This window comes from Cricetulus griseus, chromosome 3 (genome assembly GCF_003668045.3).
Source record: "Cricetulus griseus strain 17A/GY chromosome 3, alternate assembly CriGri-PICRH-1.0, whole genome shotgun sequence".
In the NCBI taxonomy this organism is placed as follows: Eukaryota; Metazoa; Chordata; class Mammalia; order Rodentia; family Cricetidae; genus Cricetulus; species Cricetulus griseus.
In genome coordinates this window covers 84990586-85013192 of record NC_048596.1, presented here as the reverse complement: position 1 = coordinate 85013192, position 22607 = coordinate 84990586, and the positions used below count along the sequence as shown (strand labels likewise).

The window sequence follows — 22607 nt, the reverse complement described above, 5'->3', positions numbered from 1 at the left end:
GAAGTAGCATGGCATTTGTGTCTGGCTCTCTACAGAACTGAGTTCCTCATCTCACACATGTCTGGAGTGATGGATGGATATTAATCATAAAATAGAGAGACAGTGATTCCAAGTTTCCCAGTTTTACTCAAGATGTGTCACATGAACTGACAAACATCAGCTCTTGTCCAGAAAGCCAAGTGCCTGAGGGAATCCCCAGCAGTCAGTTCATCTGCAGGAGACTATTCTTTAGTCAGTCTTGAAGACAGGCCACTTGAATGATTCTAAACCCTGGTCTGAAAAGACTTCGATAATTGGATAGCTCCAGTCATCTCTGGAAAAGTAACTTCTTTTCATAAAGATATTTTAATGAGCTCAATTCTCTTACAAAGACTAAGTTGCAGCATGAGATGCCATCATTAAATGTATTCCTAATGACAGGTTACAGGTGTCACAGTATGGTATATTGTATCCATGAAGAATAGCTTCTCTGATTGAAACCTATGATACAGCCAAATGAGAGTAGATGAAGAAATACATAAGGAAATCAAGATATCCAGATTTATAAAATATTTTCTTCTAATATAGCCTTCCCTTGACTAGTTGGTTAAAACTCTATAACAACTATCAGATACATCAAAGGTGGGTTTTGTATGTTAGTTCACCTAACTCCTGAATAAAATGCTTCAGAACCCTGGCTTGGGTACTACAGTACAGATGGTAGGGAAGGTAGGTTGAAATGACTGAAGCCATTATCTTTTAGAATTATAGCATTAAGAAGCAACATTGCCAAGTAGGAAGATTCACATTCCCTGAGCTCTTAGTTTTACATTCCATGGTCTTGCTGTCCCAGAAATATAAATCATGCCTGACTTTTCTTGCTTCCATTGAGGAGACTCACTTAACATGTAACAACTTCAAGGAATCGCCATCCCCGCAAATCACAAACAGGGATTTGAGTTCACCAGGCAAACAGCATCTGTTAATATTAAACTGTGTTAATAATCATTTAAATTATTATTCTGATTTTTAATGGTAAACATTAGCTCATCAAAACTATTTACAAAAGTTCACAAAATCATTCATTATATTTTTTCACCTCTATTTACACAGTCTTAGGAAAATCTTTTAAAAAGTATAATAATTAGGGTCCACCAAAGCAAAATTATGTGTATATATATATATATATGTATATATACATATACATATATATATAATTATGTGTATATATATACGTATGCATATATATGTATATATATATGTATATATGTATATGTGTGTATGTATATATATGTATATATATATATATATATATGCTCAGAGAAAAAATTATAAAGAAAAAATTATCTTAACTGCACATTTAGGTTCTGAATGATTACAAATAAAATTCTCATGGGAACCTTTACAATACCATCTCAATCATGTCTTTTCCTAATTCTAATGAAAGACCATCACTTTCATTTTGAACAAATCATTGAATTTTTTCATTTTTGCTCTTAAAATAGGTCCAAATGTGTTTGTATGCAGTTGTTAAGACAGTTTGGAAATTTTTTACCTTTCTACTAAAGCTTGCCAATTGGGAAACAAATCAGTATGCTGAACTAGAATAATGTCTTGAATATAGCTACTTAATACCTGCAGCTGATTGTGAAGCCAGTTCTTGCTGAACATATGTGCTAGCAGGTTCTAGGACTCAAGAAGGGGGGTTAAAAGTGTTAAACTTTTCAAATTGTCTTTGTAGTCATTGGTAACTTAAAAATAATAGTTAAACCAGCCTTTAATCCCAGAGCTAGGGAAGCAAAACAGCAGATCGCTCTGAGTTCCAGGCTAGCCTCATCTACACAGTAAGCCTCTGTCTCAGAAAGAAAAAAAATTTAAGAGGCTAGATTTAATTTTTAATCATCCTGTTAGCTATGTTTCAGATGGAAACATGTTTTCCTTTGTGTTATTAAAAAAGAAGTATTATTGAACTTGCTTTTAATCTCATATTTTTCCTCTAAAAGTACATTAAAATTAGCCCAACTATAATCTTCCTCATAAATTAGACTATGTTTATGGCTGGTAAGAAACTATCTTTAAAAATTCAGGTAACTCACATTTATACACCAAGGACATCTGTTCAACGATGTTCATAGCAGCACTATTTGTAATAGCCAGAAACTAAAAGCAGACTAGATGCCTCTCAACCGAAGAATGGATAGAGAAAATGTGGTACATTTACACAACGGAGTACTACTCAGCGGGGGGGAAAAAAAAAACCAAGCAATGGAATCTTGAGATTTGCAGGAAAATGGATGGAAATAGAAGAAACCATTCTGAGCGAGGTAACCCAATCACAAAAAGACAAACCTGGTATGTACTCACTCATATGTGAATTTTAGACATAGAGTAAAGGATTACCAGCCTACAATCCACACTGCCAGAGAAGTTAGTAAACAAGGAGGACCCTAAGAGAGACATACATGGTCCCCTGGAGAAGGGGAAAGGGTCAAGATCCCCTGATCAAATTAAGAGTACGGGAAGAGGGGGGAGGGAGCTAGGAGAATGAGAAGGGGAGAAGAGAAGGGGTGAGGAGGACATGAGGGAGCAGAAAGGTTGAGTCAGGCGAAGAAAAGAAGATAACAAGAATGGAGCTACCATAATAGAGGGAGACATTTTTGGTTTACAGAGAAATCAGGCACTAGGGAAATGCTGGAGATCTACAAAGATGACACCAGCTAACAATCTAAGCAACAGAGGAGAGGGTACCTTAAATGCCCTCCCCTGATAATGAGATTGATGACTGACTTATATGCCACCTGATAGCCCTCATCCAGCAGCTGGTGGAAGTAGAAGCAGACACCCACAAGTTATCACTGAACTGAACTGGGATCCAAATGCAGAGAAGGACGAGTGAAGAGCAAAGGGGTCCAGACCAGGCTGGTGAAACCCACAGAAACAGCTGACCTGAACAATGGGGAACTCTTGCTCCCCAACTGAAAGCTGGGATACCAGCATGGGACTAATCCAGACTCCAGGAACATGTTTTTCAGTGAGGAAACCTTGGAAATCTACAGGACCTCCTGTAGTAGTTCAGTACTTATCCCTAGCATAGGTGTGGACTTTGGGAGCCCATTCCACATAAAGGAATACTCCCTGAGCCAAGACACACGGAGCTAACTCATCTAGTCTCCCAAAGAACTACCTGAAAGGCTGAATATCCGAACTTGCTTTGTAAGTGTCAGAGATAAATATGTTTTGTGTAAGGAGTGTTTTCAGCATTTGAAATATTCTTAGAATGGTCTCCCACTGATAAGATAAGTGCTGACAAGATAGGTCATGAAGCAGGAGCCCAGGACAGAAGGAACAGTAAACACAAGCCTGGCTGCTCGATTACTTTGGAAAGCATGATTCTTGTTAGAAAGAAACTTAAATCCCTAAAATGAGCCTAACATTGACATTGTGTGCCTCTGCTGTTTTATATTTGGATTTCTGAGTTCAATTGCTGATTAGCTAAATTAAAAAATTTAAACAATGAAAAATGTTCCAAAAATTAGATAATTAAAAAAATCTATTAGAAAATCTTATATTCTTTTTTATTCTCTTGTGTGTGTGTGTGTGTGTGTGTGTGTGAGAGAGAGAGAGAGAGAGAGAGAGAGAGAGAGAGAGAGAGAGAGAGAGAGAGAGTAAACATGCAATGCATGGTAGGGGGATATACATGGGGAAGAGTGCATATACATGTATGTACATGTTGTGGAGGCCAGAAGTCAACCTTGCATGGTATTTCTCCTGTGCTGTCCATCTTATTTTACTAAGATAGGGTCTCTCATTGGCCTGGAGATCTTACCTCTGAGGCTAATCTGGTTAGCCAGCAAACCCCAGGAACACACATGTCTCTGCCCCCGCCCCAGGGCTGGGATTATAAGTAGGGTTCTAGGAATGAAACTTGGATTTTCACGCTGTGTGCGAAGCATTTTACCAGCTGATCTATCCCCCAGGCCCATTCCTATCTTCTTAAAGTGAATATTCAGATTAATATTTCAAGATTGTGTTTCACATTTACTTAAAACACATCATGTTATAATGATAAATCCATATGTAATCAATTTCAAAAAGCTACTATGAACTGACTGCTATTCATCTGAGGTTTTTAGTAACACAGGAAGATGTTATCAAGACAGTCAGTTTATAGAAATAACATTGGATGAAAAGCAGAATATATTAGAAATACATAAATACATACCCTTATAGGAGTGTCCACAGAGGGAACTAACTGATCATGTTATTTAACACCCCTGAGTTCTTGGAGAAAGCTAGAGAAATATGTAAGAAACCACAGACTAAAAAATCTTAACCCTAGGAGTAGGAAATACAGTGGAAACTTTAATAAATGCAGACAAGGGGATACCTGTATAGCTATGTGATTAAGGACCTCAGCATGAGGTAGGAAAGATATATCAGGATTAGAAATTATTTCCAGATTTAATTGTGAAGTCTGACCATCAAAAATGAAAAAGACAGTCTATCCTGATTTTGAAACATAGATGTGAATACAGAATACAGAATCAGAACAAAACCAGACAAGACATTCCAGCTAAATCCTCGAAGCAAAGTTGCCAAAACAAAAAGCTAAATTAAGGAGAGATACCTCTCTTCAGACACTGTTGAAATTTTCACTGTAGTCACGGTGCCCAGAACACTAAGAATGATTAACAAAATGAAGCAAAAATCTAAGTTAAAATCACTGGAGTTCATCAGTACAGTAGAACACTAGAGGAAGCCATGAATTGTATGTTACTGATGTTTTGGGGAGTAGAAGGCAAAGACATCAACCTCAGTAAAGACGCTGAGAAACTTCAGAAGACAGTGGCTCAGCTGTGGTGGACTGAGGGTTAATCTAGACAACCATTGCCTATTTTAGCACTTTCTACAATTCACACACTTAGGTTTCTATTCAGAAATAGAAGCCATTCTCCCTACCTATCTGGAACTGCTGTTAGTTGAATTAATCATCAAGTGTCTAAAGATAAAGAAACAACGAGAATCAGACTGACACCTTCCCTTTACAGACCCATAATAAACTGCACATTTTTGTACTACTGTTAGAAAAATAAATAAATAAAAATAATGACTTGACTTTTCTAAAATAGGTTACAATTATTCAGAACCATTTTTCTTGTTGTCTAGACTGTAAGCTCCTTGAAGACAGGCCACTATTCATTGCTCTGTCTGTTTTCCTTAACATCCAAAGACAGTGCAGTTAGTACTTGCTAAGAAATAAATTAATTATTAAAGGGTGTTTCCCAGATTCTTCTCCAAATTGACCCAACCAGTCCTAATGAGTAAATAAAAGTAATCTTCTCTCTGTGGCCCTACTACATAATAAAACACAAAGCAGAAAGTGACTTTTAACAGTGAAAACAGCATCTATGCATGCTGTCTTGGAAATCAAGAGGTTTCAGCTTAATGGCATTAGGGCAAATGGAAGAAGGCAGAGTCAAGGAGGGTGGGTAGGTGTATTCTGCTCACATATCACACCAGAGGATGCTGTGACCACCACCTGCCTGTCCCCCTGGACAACCACTGTGTACAACATTGTCCTTGAATAACAGCCATGTTAGCACTGTTGATAAGACAGGCATGCTTTTACAACACCTTAAATTCCATTTTCAAGGAGGAGCACATTGGGTAATCAGGTGAGGTAATAAAACACACTGACCTGGATCTGTTGCTGCAGGAGATTAATCTTGTGCTGCTGCTGGAGAAGTTGTTGCTGTTGTCTTGCGATCTATCAGAAATAAAGTTCCATTAGGTTAAAAATGAAATGCTTGCACCTTTGCCATTACTTGCATGTCTCTCCTGCTACTGCCCAAATGTTTTACTGCACTTCAATGTAAAAGACTCTTTGGATGGAGGCAGCAGGCCAGAGAGGAAAGAAGAATCAGGGTCAGTGGGGTGCCTCTACTTTATCCGGAAGTGTAAACTACAGTCTTGTGCTCTAGCTGAGAGCAAGCTCCTCAGTCTGCACAGACTGGCTGGAAACTATGGGACTTTGGATTCTTGCAGAAGAAAACAGGAAAACCCTGTCACATTTGTGCAAAGAGGTTAGTCTGGCTGTGAAAAGTAAAAATCTGCAAGCAAAGGGTTTCCTAATGTGCCACAGATCTATTTCTGTCATCTGGTCCTGGCACACTTACAAATATTATCAGAGAGACATGAAAACATAGTAAACAGTGAAAAATCTGTAGCTTTTGGATGACATTCTCTGATCTACAAAAAGCAGTTTTAAAATGGCGATGCACTTGTTATCTACTATAGGATTTGCATACAGGTGTTATAGTCCCTTTCTTTGCAAAGCACTCAAACTCAGCATTTTATGAAGTTATCTGGTCTATAGAAGGAAATACTAGCCATCAAATCCAAACCCGACAGGAGACCACATCTACCCCTTATAAGGCAAAGGAAGGCGGAGCTTGCTGCCTAACTGACCAGGAGTCAGCGTTCAGCTGCTCCCTGCCCACTGCCCACTGCCCACCCTCACAGCCCACCATAGCCTTGGGCACTAAAACAGTTTAGGTTTCTTTCAGAGTATGCACTGTGAAAAAAGGAGACATAGAGAGCCCAAGAGCACCCAGGAGGACTGAATTCCACTGTGCTTTGTGATTAAGAGTCTCTCCTCCTACTTATTTCTTGGATTCTAGAATGAGCTATGTTGGGAGTGAAAAGGAGCGTGGTGACTCCATTCTCTACCTGTATACATCTTAAGTCTTCCTGTTACCTCCCTTCACCTAGAACCTGGGAGATGCCCAATCATGTCATCCAGCGTATGACAACACAGCACAGTGGGAGATTTCCTGGTGCTGTGCCATGGTTTCTGGTGACAAGTGACTCATACTGGAAGTGTAATGCTGGGGCCTCTAAGTGACTCCAGTTTGAAAACTGGAATTGCTCCTTCCCTGGGCTTACAGTTCACATGGAAACAGGATTTAATCAGGTTAGCATGGGCTGCTCTGCTTGTTGCCACTCAAATCAGAAATGGACCACTCACTTTGCAGTTTTAGGTGTGGACACTGGAACCTCTGAATATTTATTTCCTCTTAGCAAACTGGTGAAACACCACCAAGCATCTAATATTGATGGTCCCTCATAAATGATAAAGTGCTGCCTAGAAATGCATCGGAAACACCACGGCACAATTACCATCATGCACTCTACACACATGGCTTTGACACAGTGAAGTATGGTACATAAGCACCATGTGGCTCAAACTCTGAATTTTATTTGCCAATCGGTTGAGCTACATGCTCGCTTCATTGAGCATGACAACCTAGTTTTAAGTGTCATTTAATTTTCATTTTGAAATATAATTACAAAGTGTTCACTGTAAGATATCACTCGTCTGCAAATGTGTCAAGATTAATTTGTGCTAGCTTATTCACAAGTGTCAATAGTTAATTACTGTGTCATCTCTGGATGGCTAAATGACATTCTAACTTCTGATTTTTTACAGTGTTCCTTTATGTTATTTTCCATTAGGGGCTGAGTCCATATTCCTACATGTGGGCAAATACTCAAGCATATAAAATACCAGACGTCACAACTCATTAAAATCAACAGAGCATATACTGCTCTATATATCCCTGTAAAATACATTTAACTGAAAAGATAATTCCAGTAATAATGTCAGATTTCTAAAAACTGCACATTAATTTTTGGGTCTGATCTAGGGTGTGAGACACTATGCTATAGGATCATTGTTATACTAATGCACTCTGGAAGACAAGAAAATCATTTGTAAAAGTGGTTCATTTTCTAAAAGATATACATTTACACTCTGATATTTTTTTCTTCCTTCTCATTTCTGAGTCAATCAAGTCTAGTCCTTTGAGGAGCCATGCACTAATTTGCTTTCAATGACTCGTCTGCACTCTAGAAAGTAACTATAACTCACCATCCAAACCAATACAACCTTCACATGGATGAAGGACAGCATATTAATAATTATCATGGAAAGTAAGCATAAGCCAGGCAGGGCTGTTTGGGGGGAATGAACTAAGGGGTTCTCACTTTAAAGTCAGAGTTTAAAAAAAAAAATCACTGAGCCAATGAGCTGAAAAGTACCCAAGTTTTTCTAGAAGATAATCCCTTCCTTTCTGGAGAGGAATGTAAGGCCTGGAGAGAATCTACCGACAGCATTGGAATTAGCTGACTATACCTAAGTAATTCAAAGCACACCTTCCAAAATTCCTGCCTGCCAGTAGTCCCACTAGCTAGGATGCATTTCTTTGCCCTCAGTTTTCTTAAATACTGGATTTCTAGAAGTCTCCCTCCTCCCTTCTTCCTTCCTCCCTTCTTTCTTTTCCTTTTCTTCTTTTGAATTTTCCTGATTTTTATTTTCTGAAGAAAGTCTACAACAAATAGACCAATCAGTGTGATTGCTCGCTGAGCTTGGCGCCCATCCCACCACATCTCTAGTTCCCTGGCTCTTTTTGCAAGCCTCACCTGTTCTTGTTGTTGGCGAGCAAGGTCCATTTGCTGCCGCTGTTTCTCGATCTGGGAGGCTGCCAGCTTTTTCTGTTCATCGTGCGCTGCCAGGAGCTGCTCCCGCAAGCTGATCAGCTGGGTAATCATGGTGGAGAGTTGTCGTTCCTTCTCTGCTAGGCTCTCAGGTGTACCTAAAAGGGAAATGAGAAGAAATCTCACAAGCTTGAGGAATGTCTGAAGGAATCAGAGAAAGAAGCGCAGAGTTTAGAAAGAGAACCTCCTAGACAAGGGTCTGGGACAGTGACTATTAGCCACTGTGAGCGCATGCGTGCTATGATGTAGTTAGTGCTTTTCATGGCCCAGAACTGTATAGTCACCTAGAATCCTTTAAAACCAAAACCAAAGTGGAACAATCTACTCATCTACTCCTTCTCATGAAATGCCCATCTTTTAAGCAAACCAAGAATTTGAAGGTTCTATAGGTACTTAATGGTGGCTGTGCGAGGGAGAAATATTTTCTCTAGTGGTGTAGCTATGAATAAGGAGCCCCAGCTCCCGTATATGGCCCCTTACCATGTCCCTGCAAGTAAACTCTAGTTTACTTACTAGTTAAACTCATTGGGTTACCAAAAAATAATCAAACCAAAACAAGTTCAAAACAACCACAACAAAAGACAAGAAAGCACATGGGGTAGGAGGAACTAGTTGAGAAGAGGAAGGACATCAACAAGAGTGGAAGGGGGACAACAGTGTAGTGAGAGGTGAGTGTCATCAAAATGCACAATATACCAGTATGAAGATGTGGTAACAACTGTGCTATTATGTAAAACTAATTTTATGTGCTGATAAAAAACTTTAAGAAAAGAAAACAAAGTTCTGTAGTTATGACCAAAGTTCAGAAACTTTTAGTATTTTAATATTCTCTAACTTCCCTCTCCTCGATGACTAAACACAATCTAAGGAGTTTCCTAAGCATTGTCCTCAAAGGCTTTCTATTGCCAAAGGTCTGTCTGAAGTTCAGAGGTAAGATGTCACTCTCTTGGCCATAGAACAAGTTTTCCCAAGAGAATAAAAACTGCTTTTGGTAAGAAAGATTTGCGGGTTTGTGGTTTGGTTTGGTTTGGTTTGGGGCTAGGGATCAAGTTAAGGTTTCCACTATAGTCCTCAAAGACAACAATGTTGCTTGGGGGCCCCCTTGCTCTTTTACCATTTGTTACTCTTCAAAGGAAGAAAATAGGCTCAGAGGCTGGAAGGTTATGCATAAGGATGTGTAGTTTAATGAACGCAAAGATGCTGAGCACTTATGGTATGCGTTAATGGCACTGCACAGTCTTTTATGGACAAATTGCACAGCTCTCCTAAGTAAAGGGGACAGAATCCTTTTGTGAATCTAAATTAGAGCATTTTACCGCATCGTAAGATAAGGATTGCAGCCACTGCATTGGAGCCTCACTGGTTTCATTATAAAGAAGAGACCTATGCTTTGAAAGCTTTTCAGGAAGATGCCAGCAGCTGTCAAAGGGGATGAAGAGTGCTGATTTTTGTGAATGTGGAAGGGGAGAATTCCAGCCCTGTGAATTCTTACCTATGCCTGCCAAGAAAGCACCAGAACAACCCAAGAAGCTAAAAAAAAAATCTTAATTATGTGTATCCCTATTTCCTGAGTGGCCCCCAGGTGTCTTCAGAGGATACTGGCTAACCTTTGTTGGCATGTGATTCCTTCAGGGTAAGACAGATGTCTGCAGAAGACAAACCAGTTAGAAACACCTTTGCATTTTTAATACCAACTCATATCCTTAAAAAAAAAAAAACTTCCCTGTATCCCTGAAAGAATGATCTGAAAGAGTATCTATAATCAAAATTAAAAAACAGGAGTGAGGTACAAGAAAGTACAAGCACTGATTCTGGAACTATACAGCAAGTCAGAAATGGCTTTTGGAAATCATTAAAGAAGAAAGATTTTTTGTTTCATCAGTAGGATTTTTGCATTTGGTTTTTTTTAAAAAAAGAAGTTCTGAACCCAGAAATATTAAATCAAAAACTTATAAATGTAAGTTGCCAAAGGAGATCAGAAAGTATCTTTAAAAGCACAAAAAGATCCAGTTATGTTTCATTATTATGTGTAAGGATGAGAAGATACAAGAAAGCTAAGAAAGTCATTTATTTACTGAATTCATTCATTTTTAATTCAGTAAATATCTTTTGATGGGAATAATGTGCCAGGTACTACATCAAATGATCACTATATGAATGTAAACTACTACAGACAAATTGCAAGCAAATCAACTATTTTAAAGGAGATTGACCCAAGTTTGGATTCAAGTTCAAGGAATCCTAGAAAAGCAAGAATTTAATAAGAAGACCATGAAGTGACTAGGGAAACAGTGGGAATGGCTTTTGGCCAAAGAACTTCCTAGAAAATATGAAATGTTGTCATGGTAAGGAAACTACAGCTAAGGGAAGGTTTGTGAGTAGTGGGTGATCAAGAGATTTCCAGAAGGACAAAACCAATATAGGCTCAGGCTCTGCATGTGTATACTGGGGGTATATGGGCTTCGGTGTGTTTCAGAGATTAAACAAAGGTGATTAAATATGAACAAGGAAAATAAAGGAAAGAAGGGTACCAGATGAGGCTAAAGAGGCAGGAAAATGTCACTCCAGTCATCCCATGTAGACCATATTTGATGAGTTTTCTGTCCATTCTGAGAATAATGCAACATTACTAACATTTTAAGCTGCTCTGACTGTGATGTGCAGAAGTTCTGAGATCAATGGAGAATGTACATGCTTTATTGCCTATGCTTTGTGTCCTATTCTTAATCCACTAATTTTCTTGTTATACTTGATGATATGAAGTGAGTTAAGAAACTTGCTGAAGACTGGGACAGCTAGCTGTCCTACCACTCTTCTTGGTTAATAAAGCACACAAGTTGGATTTATGTTTATATTTCTCAGTGAAGATGAAATTTTTCCTTCCTCCTTCTCTTTCTCTTCTGCTTGGTAAACAGAGAAACTGAGTATAGTATGTAAATGATAGCTTCTTGTTCAAGGTTGGGGCTAATAGTGTTATCTATAAATGCTTAGGTGACTCCATTACAAAGACCTAGGTTTACAGAATAATACATTTAGCTGAATCACTTTACAGAGTATGAAGACAGTGAAACAGATTATAAACATTAAATGTGACCTAAAAACTCTTTCATTGGAGTTAGCCAGGTGCTTAAGAAAAAATAAAACAAAGAGACAGCAGTAGTTGTAATGTAAGGATTTAGGTCCTCATATAATAGCATTTTTCCTTAAACTTAAGTAAAATTTATCGAATAGATTGATAGATAATAGATAACTCATAGATGATTGAAATAGGTGGTAGAAAAGGTAGATTATAGACAGATACATATATGATAGAATAGATAGATAGATGATTTATAGATAGATAGGTGATTTATAGACAGGTGTAGAAGATGGTAGATAACAAATGATACATAGCTAGATAGATATAGATGACAGGTGATAGATAGCTAGATGATAAATGATACCTAAATAGATATAAGTGTTATGTGATAGGTGATAGCTAGATGACAAATAGAAAATAGACAGACAGATGTTTGTATAGCTATAAGCCAAAACAAATGCTGCTTCATGAAATGCAGCAGCATAGAATATCTAAAATTCCTTTATAGTGAGAAATCCTATGTATAGCCATATAGCTAGTTCTTGAGTTCAGATCAGAGAATAATGCATTCAAACAATACAATAGTTTATGTTCTCTAAATGCATAGGTGTGTGTATGGAGGAGTGACTTTTCCGTTCCATACCCATTGTGTAAGTTTGGTACAAATATTTTAAAGATCAGTATTTGAACCTATATTAATAGATAGTTCTTTTTAATTGATGAAGTGTTTATCTACCCTGCTGTAATAAAATAATATCAAATGTGAATCATAGTGATCAAACCAACCTGAGAACACAAGTTATTTCATTACCAAACTTTTTCAGAGAAACTAGAATGGCCAAAGTGGCGGAAAGAAGAGGCAGCCAATGGGGCATATGGGACTCCCAAATACAGTCAGGGCATGTTAGGGAAGGCAACATATTGTAAGATGCTTCTTCAATTAACTTAAGGAGATGTGGAAAAATCTTACCCTAAATCATGTTTTGAGATTTGACAAAATTAATTTAGATAGATAAATGATAGGTGATAGATAAATGATAGACAGACAGACAGACAGATAGATCAGAGCGTTAGGATGCACTAGAGCCAGCAGAGGTCATGGGTAGCCTAACACCATCTGTTTCACATCTTTAGACTATCTTAAAATGACTCTCTCAAACGCACTGCCAGAAAACAGTCTCTTCTGCCTCCCACACAAAGCCAGAGGTAGTTTCATCAACCACAAAAAGGGAGCCAGCAAAAAAGCTTCTGCACACAGATTTTCCCCAAGTATGTCACACAGGGGTGCGGCTCACACTCCACCATAAACTATATCTATTCTCCAACTGCAGAGACAGAGCTGCAAGCTGCAGGCTGTTTTTTCCTTTCTTTTTCCTTTCTTCCCTTTTTTCTTCCATGGGGTCATCTTTATCCCCAAACCACATCTGTCTTGAGTTTCTCTCGGATTAGTAAGGTGGATCAGTACTCCCCAGGGCCTGCTCCAGCTGAAGTATTTTAATTTGACTAAACACCTGATTTATTTTATCTCTCCGATGAGAAAGGCAGTTTGTCTTAATAGAGCCTGTCAGCCCACAGCCCCATTCACAGCAATTTACAGGCAGCCGGGGACGCGGCGAGAGAAGAGTGCTGTGATTCTGTATTTTACCCTCCTCTGGAAAGCACCTAAAAGCAGCTATTCACTGCTACTGCATGTGGTATTTTAGAACTGAATTAGCTTTTTATTCAAGTAACTACACTTGTTGTGAATAGCTTATCTGTAAAATTGCTACATTCACTACTGATTTTATTAACCTTTGGCTCTATCACAAAATGGGCTTCAGTTAGGAAAGACCTTTAAAATTGACACATTTTTTTTCTGAGGTGCCTTTATTCCAGTGACTTCAGATTTACTGAATTTGATCCATTGAATTCTTTACCAGTTGTAGTTAAAATTTTGAGTCTCAATAGGAAGTCAATAGTGTGTAAATAAGGAAACACTTTTCAAAATGTAAATATGGTGGCAATTTCCCTCGTCAAAAGTTTTCAAATACTATCTTTTATTATAACAGTTTCAGAATCAGCCCTCTAGCCTTTTTTGGTCAGAATCTGGAGAAGTTATTAAAATTAAGTAAAATAGGTATTATATTTTTTAACTTTTACAAACCTGTCTTCAGGCTCAACACTAAAGAAAAAATATAAAGTATTTAAGAATTTACACAAAATGGATACCTTCTTTCTTGGTATAAAATAATAGATTAAAATGGATATCAAAATTCATATTTAAGATTAATTTAAAGGCCTCCCCCATAGATACACATCAGTTCATAAAAGTTAGCACTATAATCAGCCAACTAATTTTGCCCATATGAAGCTCATATAATTATAACTGGTGCTATTAGAAAAATACTGGGCACTGGAAGTATAAGGGGGGCTCTACTCTGCATGTGGGCTTGCCTCACTTCTTTTCAAATAAGAAGTATTTGTAACTTCTAGAGCTCGGGATAGAGATACTTAAAGAGAAGGGGGAGGCAGGACAGAGGGAAGAAGAGAGAAAAGGTGGGGAAAAGGTCAAAGGGGTGGGAGGAGGGAAGAAGACAGAGAAAGAGAAAAGAGAGAACAGATAAATAAAATGCTGTGCATTTCCCTGCATGCTTTCTATTTGTAATGAAATGAGGGCCTGTGTTGTCAAAGGAAAATATACTAAACCAAATAAAACCAACAGCAAATAGCAGTATTTGAAGCATGTCCAAGAGGCTTCAACACGAAACAGCACCTAACCAGCCTGCTTCATTGGATTCCTGTACGAGTTACTTTAACAGACTTGTTAGAATGTCACAAGGAAATTATAAGAATCCTCAGCTAGAAATGACTGTGCTTGGACTGATGGCGAGGGCTGGCAGAAATGCTGGAGTGGGGTTCCAATGAGGATATACTTTTCTACATCAGTCCTAGAAAGATTAAAGCACTTAACAGTAATTCCAAAGTGACATCAATCCAGGATCTCAGCCAACAATCCAGAAAGATTTTAAAGAAGTTGAAAAGAAAAGCTTTTATGAATCAATTCCTGGTCAGGTCTAATTGTTTTTAGATGGACATTGTCTGAGAAGAAAGCTAAAAATACAATGCCAATCATAAAAGAAAGGCACATTTGATCTTTCCTGCCCTCAGATAACCTGGTCAAACTGCTGCTTCTCCCACTGCAGCCCTGCACACATCAGATGGGCTGTGATGTTGCCACTTCACAAGACCAGTACATCATTTAGCCCTGGCCTTTTTTGATGGAATCTTCTTTTAAATGTCACAAAATAGGGCATCAAAAAGTCAACAAAAAATAAACTGGGTGAGCTGAGGAGATCCACAACACACCATAAGGTTCCTCGATAAAAGTTACTTTGTGGTGACTGCCTGAGAAATGAACCCCTGTCCCAGGGTACCAGCAGATAATTGAGTCCTGAATCCAACAGCAATTTTAAAAGCTTTCTACTCTAAGGGGCCCAGTGCATCATAAAGATAAAGGATTTCAGAAGAAAAAAAACCCACAAAGCCCTCTATTATCTTATCAGGCTTTGGTTACAACAGCTGAACCAATAGGACCAAATCCTGAATGACTTTTTTCAAAACAGCAGAACACTGGAATTGCTTTGTTTTCTCCTCAGTCGGCTATTGTCATGGCTCACATATGCTCCCATCCCCTCCTCAGTAAATAAAAAGTTTAATAAATGCAGCTGTTGTGCTCTTAGGAATGACTTCAGGAGGGCCATGCAGGAAACTGGCCTCATGGATTGAGACAGAGGTTTGTTTTGTTTTGTTTTGTTTTTACTAAATATATGAGAATTCCCTTTTCAAAATGTAAAGAAATCTCATTGAAAATGTCTTTGAAATCTCTTAAACAAGAGACAAGAAGACCCGGTCCTCCCAAATGAGGACCCATCTCCTGTCTATGCCAGGCACACTCACCTCTCCTTAGCTTCCCTTCTTCCTGGCTATAAAAGGAAGTGTGTTTCCTGGATGAACTGAGGTCCATTCATGTTGCAGATCCTAACTGAGCAAGAACAATCCATGGAACTCAGCCATCTGGGCTCCCAATCTCACAGCTGGGCATCAGACCATTGTGCTTTATTATCCAATCATTTGGGAGTCCGGAAATGAAGGCATCCTGACACATCTCATCTTCAGCAGGAGACAGGTTGCCATGACAGTACTGCTAGGTGTTTGTGATGGGCAGTAATGGCTATGTTTCCATAACAGACACATAAAAATAATAACTCTACCTTTCTGAAACATGGAAGTCTCTGCTCCTTATGGAGAGGAACAATGACACATTTTGTTTCAAACACCAAGTTTTGCAGACTTGACTTCATTGGACAGTCCATCATATCTAGAGGCTGGGAAGGGAGGAGTAAGACCTTACTAAGGGTGCTTTCTCTAACATTGTTTATATGTTACATTACTAAGTCTGCACCCTAAACTGTGTTCAGTTCACAGGTTAACAACTAGACCTGAGCTAGATGAATAGCTAAATAATTTGACCAACTCACAAAACAGTTGACTGGATTTGAATCTTTTCATTTCTAATCCACATATGTCTAGAGTCCAGACTACCATCCCTCAGCTCAGGCTGAGAATATAATCAGGGAATATACAGAAGTGAGAAACAATGCTGTGAGGGACCCTCTAGGCATTTTTAGTGTCAGGTAAATGTTAAAAATAGACAACTAATGTGTTTTATTTTTTATCTTTTTTAAAGATTATTTTTAATTACGTATATGTGTTTTTATGTGCACGAGCACAAATGCCCCTCCCTGCTTGAACTCTGAAGCTAGAGTTTCAAGAAGTTGTGAGCCTCCCAACGTAGATGCTGGAAAATAAACTCGGATCCTCTGAAAGTATATATCCTTAACCACTGAGCTATTTCTCTGATCCCAAGGAAAAGAAATACATAGTTTCTCTTTAAAGTTGTATTTGCAAAATAAGTTTAAAAGCTGGATTAGGAAATCAAATAGCTAAAGAGTTCAGCAAAAATTGACTTTGACAGAATTATAGATGCAAAAACAGATATTGACACTGAGTGACAGGTCTTGAGTTCCTGAAGAATCAAGCAGCCGGGCTCACATACTTATTTCTTAGGCCTACCCTCCTCTCCCCAAACAACATATGTCCTCCTGGTTCCAAGCCCAGACACAATGATTATGCAGGCTATGGCATTCTCCGACATTCTCTAACATTCCAGATACAATATTTACAACACCCATGAAAGTCTGAGAACTTCTCAAATATTTGCATGTGTCAAGTGTCAAGTATGCTGCTGCCCTGGATGCAGTGCATCTGTAGACTGAGATAAGTGTTGGCCAAGAGGAAGTTACATGGGGAAACCTTGCAAAGTCAGAGAAAACTCCTAGGTACCACTAAGGTTGGAACAATTCTTGTCAGCAAACCACACACACACACACACACACACACACACACACACACACACACACACACACACAATGTTCATTTCCCAGGTGTTTTTGCAATTTTTCTGATGTAAATCAGGACAACTCTTGACCTATCCTGAGCTCACAGTAGGTCCAATTTAGATTTCCACAGTGACTGTTCTGTGCTGAATTTTATATACATAAACTCATTTATTCTTCTGAACAGTTCTTGATAGAGGACTTTTATTTTTATTCTAGTTTATGTTTTATTTAACCTGTATCTATGTATATATCTATTATATACCTATGTTTACATATACATACACATATATGTCAGTTGTGTAATTGTTGCATATTATATGCATATGAAAGAGAAAATATATGTTCTTATGAAACCATATGTGGTTGCCAGGCATTGGTGGCACACGCCTTTAATCCCAGCACTCGGGAGGCAGAGACAGGCGGATCTCTGTGAGTTCGAGGCCAGCCTTGTCTCCAGAGCGAGTGCCAGGATAGGCTCCAAAGCTACACAGAGAAACCCTGTCTCAAAAAAACAAAAAAGAAAGAAAGAAAGAAAGAAAGAAAGAAAGAAAGAAAGAAAGAAAGAAAGTATATGTGGTTGGCAGTTTCCAGAATTCCATGGCTGAGCACCTGACCAGGTAACTGGCTATTTGTGCATCCAACCTGTTTCAAACTCAGGTGATGAGTCTGTGAAGCTCATATAGTTGTAAAACTTTGCTTTTTCTTCAATTGTTATTATACAGTTAAATACAGATGGACAAATACATATGTTCTTATTCCACTCTTTGGCATACACACAAAAGATACACATTTATACAAGGACATCTATTCATCTATGTTCATAGCAGCCAGAACCTGGAAGCAACCTAGATGCTCCTCAGCTGGAGAATGGATAAAGAAAATGTGGTACATTTACACAATGGAGTACTACTCAGAGGGAAAAAAAAAAAAAAAAACAATGGAGTCTTGAAATTTGCAGGCAAATGGATGGAACTAGAAGAAACCATCATAAGTGAGGTAACCCAGTCACAAAAAAGACAAACATGGTATGTACTCACACATATATGGATATTAGACATAGAGCAATGGATTACCAGCCTACAATCCATACCGCCAGAGAAGCTAGGAAACAAGGAGGACCCTAAGAGAGACCTACATGGTCCCCCTGAGAAGGGGACAGGGACAAAATCTCCTGAGCTAATTGGGAGCATGGTGGAGGGGAGAGGGAATTAAGAGAAAGAGAAGGGGAGAAGAGGGAGAGAGAGGAGGACATGAGGGAGCAGGAAGGTTGAGTCAGGGGAAGAATAGAGGAGAGCAAGATAAGAGATACCATAATAGAGGAGCCATTATAGGTTTAAAGAGAAATCTGGCACTAGGGATATATTCAGAGATCTACAAGGATGACCCCCAACTAACAATGTAAGCAATAGTGGAAAGGCTATCTTAAATGCCCTTCTCTGATAACGAGATTGATGACTACCTTATATACCATTCTAGAACCTTCATCCAGTAGCTGATAGAAGCAGAAGCAGACATCCACAGCTAAACACTGAGCTGAACTACTGGAATCCAGTTCCAGAGAAGGAGGAGTGATGAGCAAAGGGATCAAGACCAGGCTGGAGAAACACACAGAAACAGCTGACCTGAAAAAGGGAGAGTTCATGGACCCCAGACTGATAGCTGGGAAACCAGCAAAGGACTGATCCAGACCCCCTGAATGTGGGTGTCAGTTAGAGGCCTGGGGCCTCTGTTAGTGGATCCGTATTTATCCCTACTATACGAATGGATTTTAGGAGCCCATTCCACATAGAGCAATACTCTCTCAGCCAAGACACATGGGGGAGGGCCTAGGCCCTGCTCCAAATGATATGACAGACTTTGAAGATTCCCCCATGAAAGGCCCCACCCTCCCTGGGGAGCAGAAAGGGGATGGGATGGGGGTCAGTGGGGGCAGGGGAAGAGGGGAGGGAGAGGGAACTGGGATTAACATGTAAAACAAAAAAGCTTGTTTCTAATTTAAATTAAAAAAAATACATGTTATTTTCACTCTCAGCTTTGACTGCCACTGTCTTCTTGTTAAAACAAGTATTGCCAAGTTTATTTCATCGTAGTTTTGTGGAGATGCACTAAGTTGAGAATGATGTTTTGAAGGTTCTCTAGTAGTTCCCATTCATAGTTCACCATATTCAGAATAAAGAAATTAATGAATGTCAGAGGCAGAGAAGAAGACAATTAAACCCAGACCAGAAGTAATTGGGGGTCTTCTATCCCACGATGGTGTTGAACATGCTAAACTACAATATGAGGAAAAGATTCAGAATATCTCTTTTCTTACAAAATTAAATTAAAAGTTAATGTATGTTTGCTCAACTTATAAACAATAATTCATTTATACTCTCATAATAAGGCATCCATAAGCACATAGAAAGAAATTTCAATTCAAGGTCTTCAAATGATCGTTTTATAAGATTGTAGATTCTGATGAGAACTTGGAACTAATTTCATAAACTCATATTAACTTTAAAATATTTCTGGTTGTACAATTGTCCTATCAACTAAAAGATTTTAACTAATGTTTTAACATAATGGCAAAATCTGGGTGTGCAATATAGAAGCAAGATAGAACTATTTAAAAGCTTACAGAACAGAATAGAACACCACCACGGGGTGTGATGGGAGAGACACAACTCAGCAGTAAAGAGCATCACAGTTTGAAGAGACAAAAGTTGGAAAAAATGAACTTAAGTGTAAAACTTTTCTAAAGATGGCAATTTGAGAACACGTAAACTTCAAGCACACCCACAGTCACAGACAGACCTTCTTGATTCCAGGCCCAAGTTTAATTCCTTGATTGATCATAGTGCCACACAAATTGATCAGGAAGGTTGTTAGCAAGTGAGGACAAGTTGACCGGCTACCTTGTATACTTCCCACCTGAATGCCAGCTCCTCAGTGGCAATGACTACTTCACCAGCATTGCTGAGAAAAAGTGCATACATGATGTTAACTTGCACTTCTGGGCTCACTGAAGTTGAGATGACCTATTAGCCAATTCATAATCGGAGTTCTCACCAGTTGGAGGTAGGCAGCCACAGCAGTTAATAACCCAGATGGATGGTTTGGAATCCCAGGAATCCTTGTGCTGTATGTGACTTCCTTCCAGTTTGGGGACCACTGTAACCAAATGAACCTATTGGCCATCTCCATTACTATGTATGTAGCAGCAAAGCAAATTCAGAGAAAGGAGAAAGGTAATTTAAGGTTGTTAAATATTAAAGGAGTTCATGTTTAGGTTAATACACATTTTCAAGCACTTACTATGATTCTAATCCCTACTATGTGCTGGGGTTAATCATATTTTATCTGTGTTTCAACAAACTTGGGAAAGTAAGAATGAGAAAGATCACATGGCTTCTATTTAATTGAGGCATTACTCTAAGCAGTTGGTCTAATCTCCAAGTCTAGTCTCTATTCAGCAAAGCACAGGTGTTTTTTGTTTTTGTCTTTGTTTTTGTTTTTTAAAATAAACAGACCAGGGGGTGGTGGCACATGCCTTTAATCTAAGAACTTAGGAGGCAGAGGCAGGCAGATCTCTGTGAGTTTGAGACCAACCTGGTCTACAGAGCTAGTTCCAGGACAGGCTCCAAAGCTACACAGAGAAACCCTGTCTCAAACAAACAAACAAACAAACAAAAAGATAAACAGATAAAAGCCAGTTACCAGCCACTTTATACATAGTCCTCAAGAAGTACTTATGGTATTTTAATTTTTAAATACCTTATTTGTAGATATAACATTAATAGGTGAGGTACACTTAGGAAAATTATAATTTAATATTAAGATCTTATAAACATAAATGGAGAGTACTAATTTGAAAATACTCAGAAAATATTACAACTAGAATTTAATTTCAAACTGTTTGAAACATTTTGTCAAATAATTCTATGAATTTAAACTGTAAGTTAGAAGGAAGAATTTAAGCGGAAGACTGTATGAATTACACAGTCTAAGCATTTAAGGGGGACATTTTAAAGAGGCTTATATTATTGAAGAAATCGTTTCTAACATCACTTCTTTATTATTTTTTTCTAACATCACTTCTTTCAATAAAATTGGCTTATGTACCAATTCTCTATAGCTAGAGAACAAGTTATGATTCTTAATTTCACAGAGAAAAAGACTGCCAAGGGAGTTAAAGTTGGATGATAAACTAAAATCACCAAAAACTTTTTTTTAAGAAACTTTAAAATGAAATACAGTTTATATGAGTAAATTAATTCTTTTTTATTTCAAAAATTGGAGAATGACCTTTATTGTGATTCATATCTAACCAGACTTTGACAATTATCCATATCTGTGTTTCCTAACATTTTAAAAATCAATGAATCTATTACTTTATTAAACAAGCTATAGAAAGTCAATCAACTGAACAAAATATCCTTGGCTAATGGAAGTATACAGAGCACAGGAAGAAAACTGTCACTTTGAATAAGCTTTTATGTGCTATTAGTAACCCCATTTGAGAATTCAAGTCTACTAATCAAGAAAAATTTTAATTAATGGAGTATTGGCGGTTTGTTTCCAGTTTAAACAATTTCAAGCACTCTGACTTTATGAAGACAATGTAATTTTCCATCACACTGATGCATGAGCAGAACATCTGTGGATTTCCTTCTAAAATGTTGGTAGGTTCTTTCTGTCTAAATAATGTGCTGGGATCCTAAAAGGACCCAGTAATCGTGCAGAGTTAATGTTAATTTTTTATGTTCCATGGCAAAGTAAATTTACCTAATCTAATTTTGGCAGCCGTGATATATAAAACCTTATTTTTCTCATAACTTGTTCACTCTTAGCTTCCTAACATCTACAAGAGCTCCAGTCACATAAATGAGTGGACCTTCAACAACTATTTCAATTCTGTCACGTGAAGTCAACATATCATCCATGCGAGGTGATTCCTCCATGAAAGGAGATGCCATTAATATTATATCAACAACAGGGGTGTGAGTTCTAGAACACCATGGTAAACCTGGACACGTACAAACTGCAGTCATAACTTGCTATCAGTGCCAGTATCTAAGTAACATCACAGACGCAAAAGAAAGAATCCATGATTGATAAGTAAATCTTCCAAGAGTCCCATGACATGAGTCTACCTAATTTACAAACCTGATATATAGATGATGAAATTTTATAAAATTAATAGATTTAATTAGTTATTTTAAATATACAGAAATTCATAATAAAAATTGACTTTGCAAATGTATAGGTCAATACATAGGTAGACAGATAATGGCTTTTGTTTAAACTAAATCTACCAATGAAACAAATTATATAGTCTTGGTTCCATGCCTCTAGAATTGTCATGTATTTTGGAGAGAATTTTTTAAATTTAACATTAACAAAAATTTTCTATGAATTATTATGAAAAGTTATTCTTAATTCAGGGAATTTTAAACTATATAGATTTCTTCCTTTTGTAAAAAGCAGATGAATAGTTGTACTCAGTAATTAACTGAAAAACAGGAAGCTCCCAATCCAAAATATAGTGAGCATCAAAATATCTATATTTCATA

At 37.9% G+C, this 22607-nt stretch overlaps 1 protein-coding gene across 2 annotated transcripts in view; it reads right to left on the bottom strand.

Annotated features, from left to right (window-relative positions):
* Sox6 (SRY-box transcription factor 6) overlaps positions 1-22607 on the bottom strand; it is a 318006-nt gene that overhangs the window by 168479 nt on the left and 126920 nt on the right. For both annotated transcript variants that reach the window (XM_035442269.1, XM_035442268.1), the window contains exons 4-5: positions 8461-8633; positions 5678-5746 (exon numbers count right to left, since the gene is read on the bottom strand). In XM_035442269.1, the coding sequence (XP_035298160.1) occupies positions 5678-5746; positions 8461-8633 (242 nt within the window). The remainder of the gene's footprint in view (positions 1-5677; positions 5747-8460; positions 8634-22607) is intronic.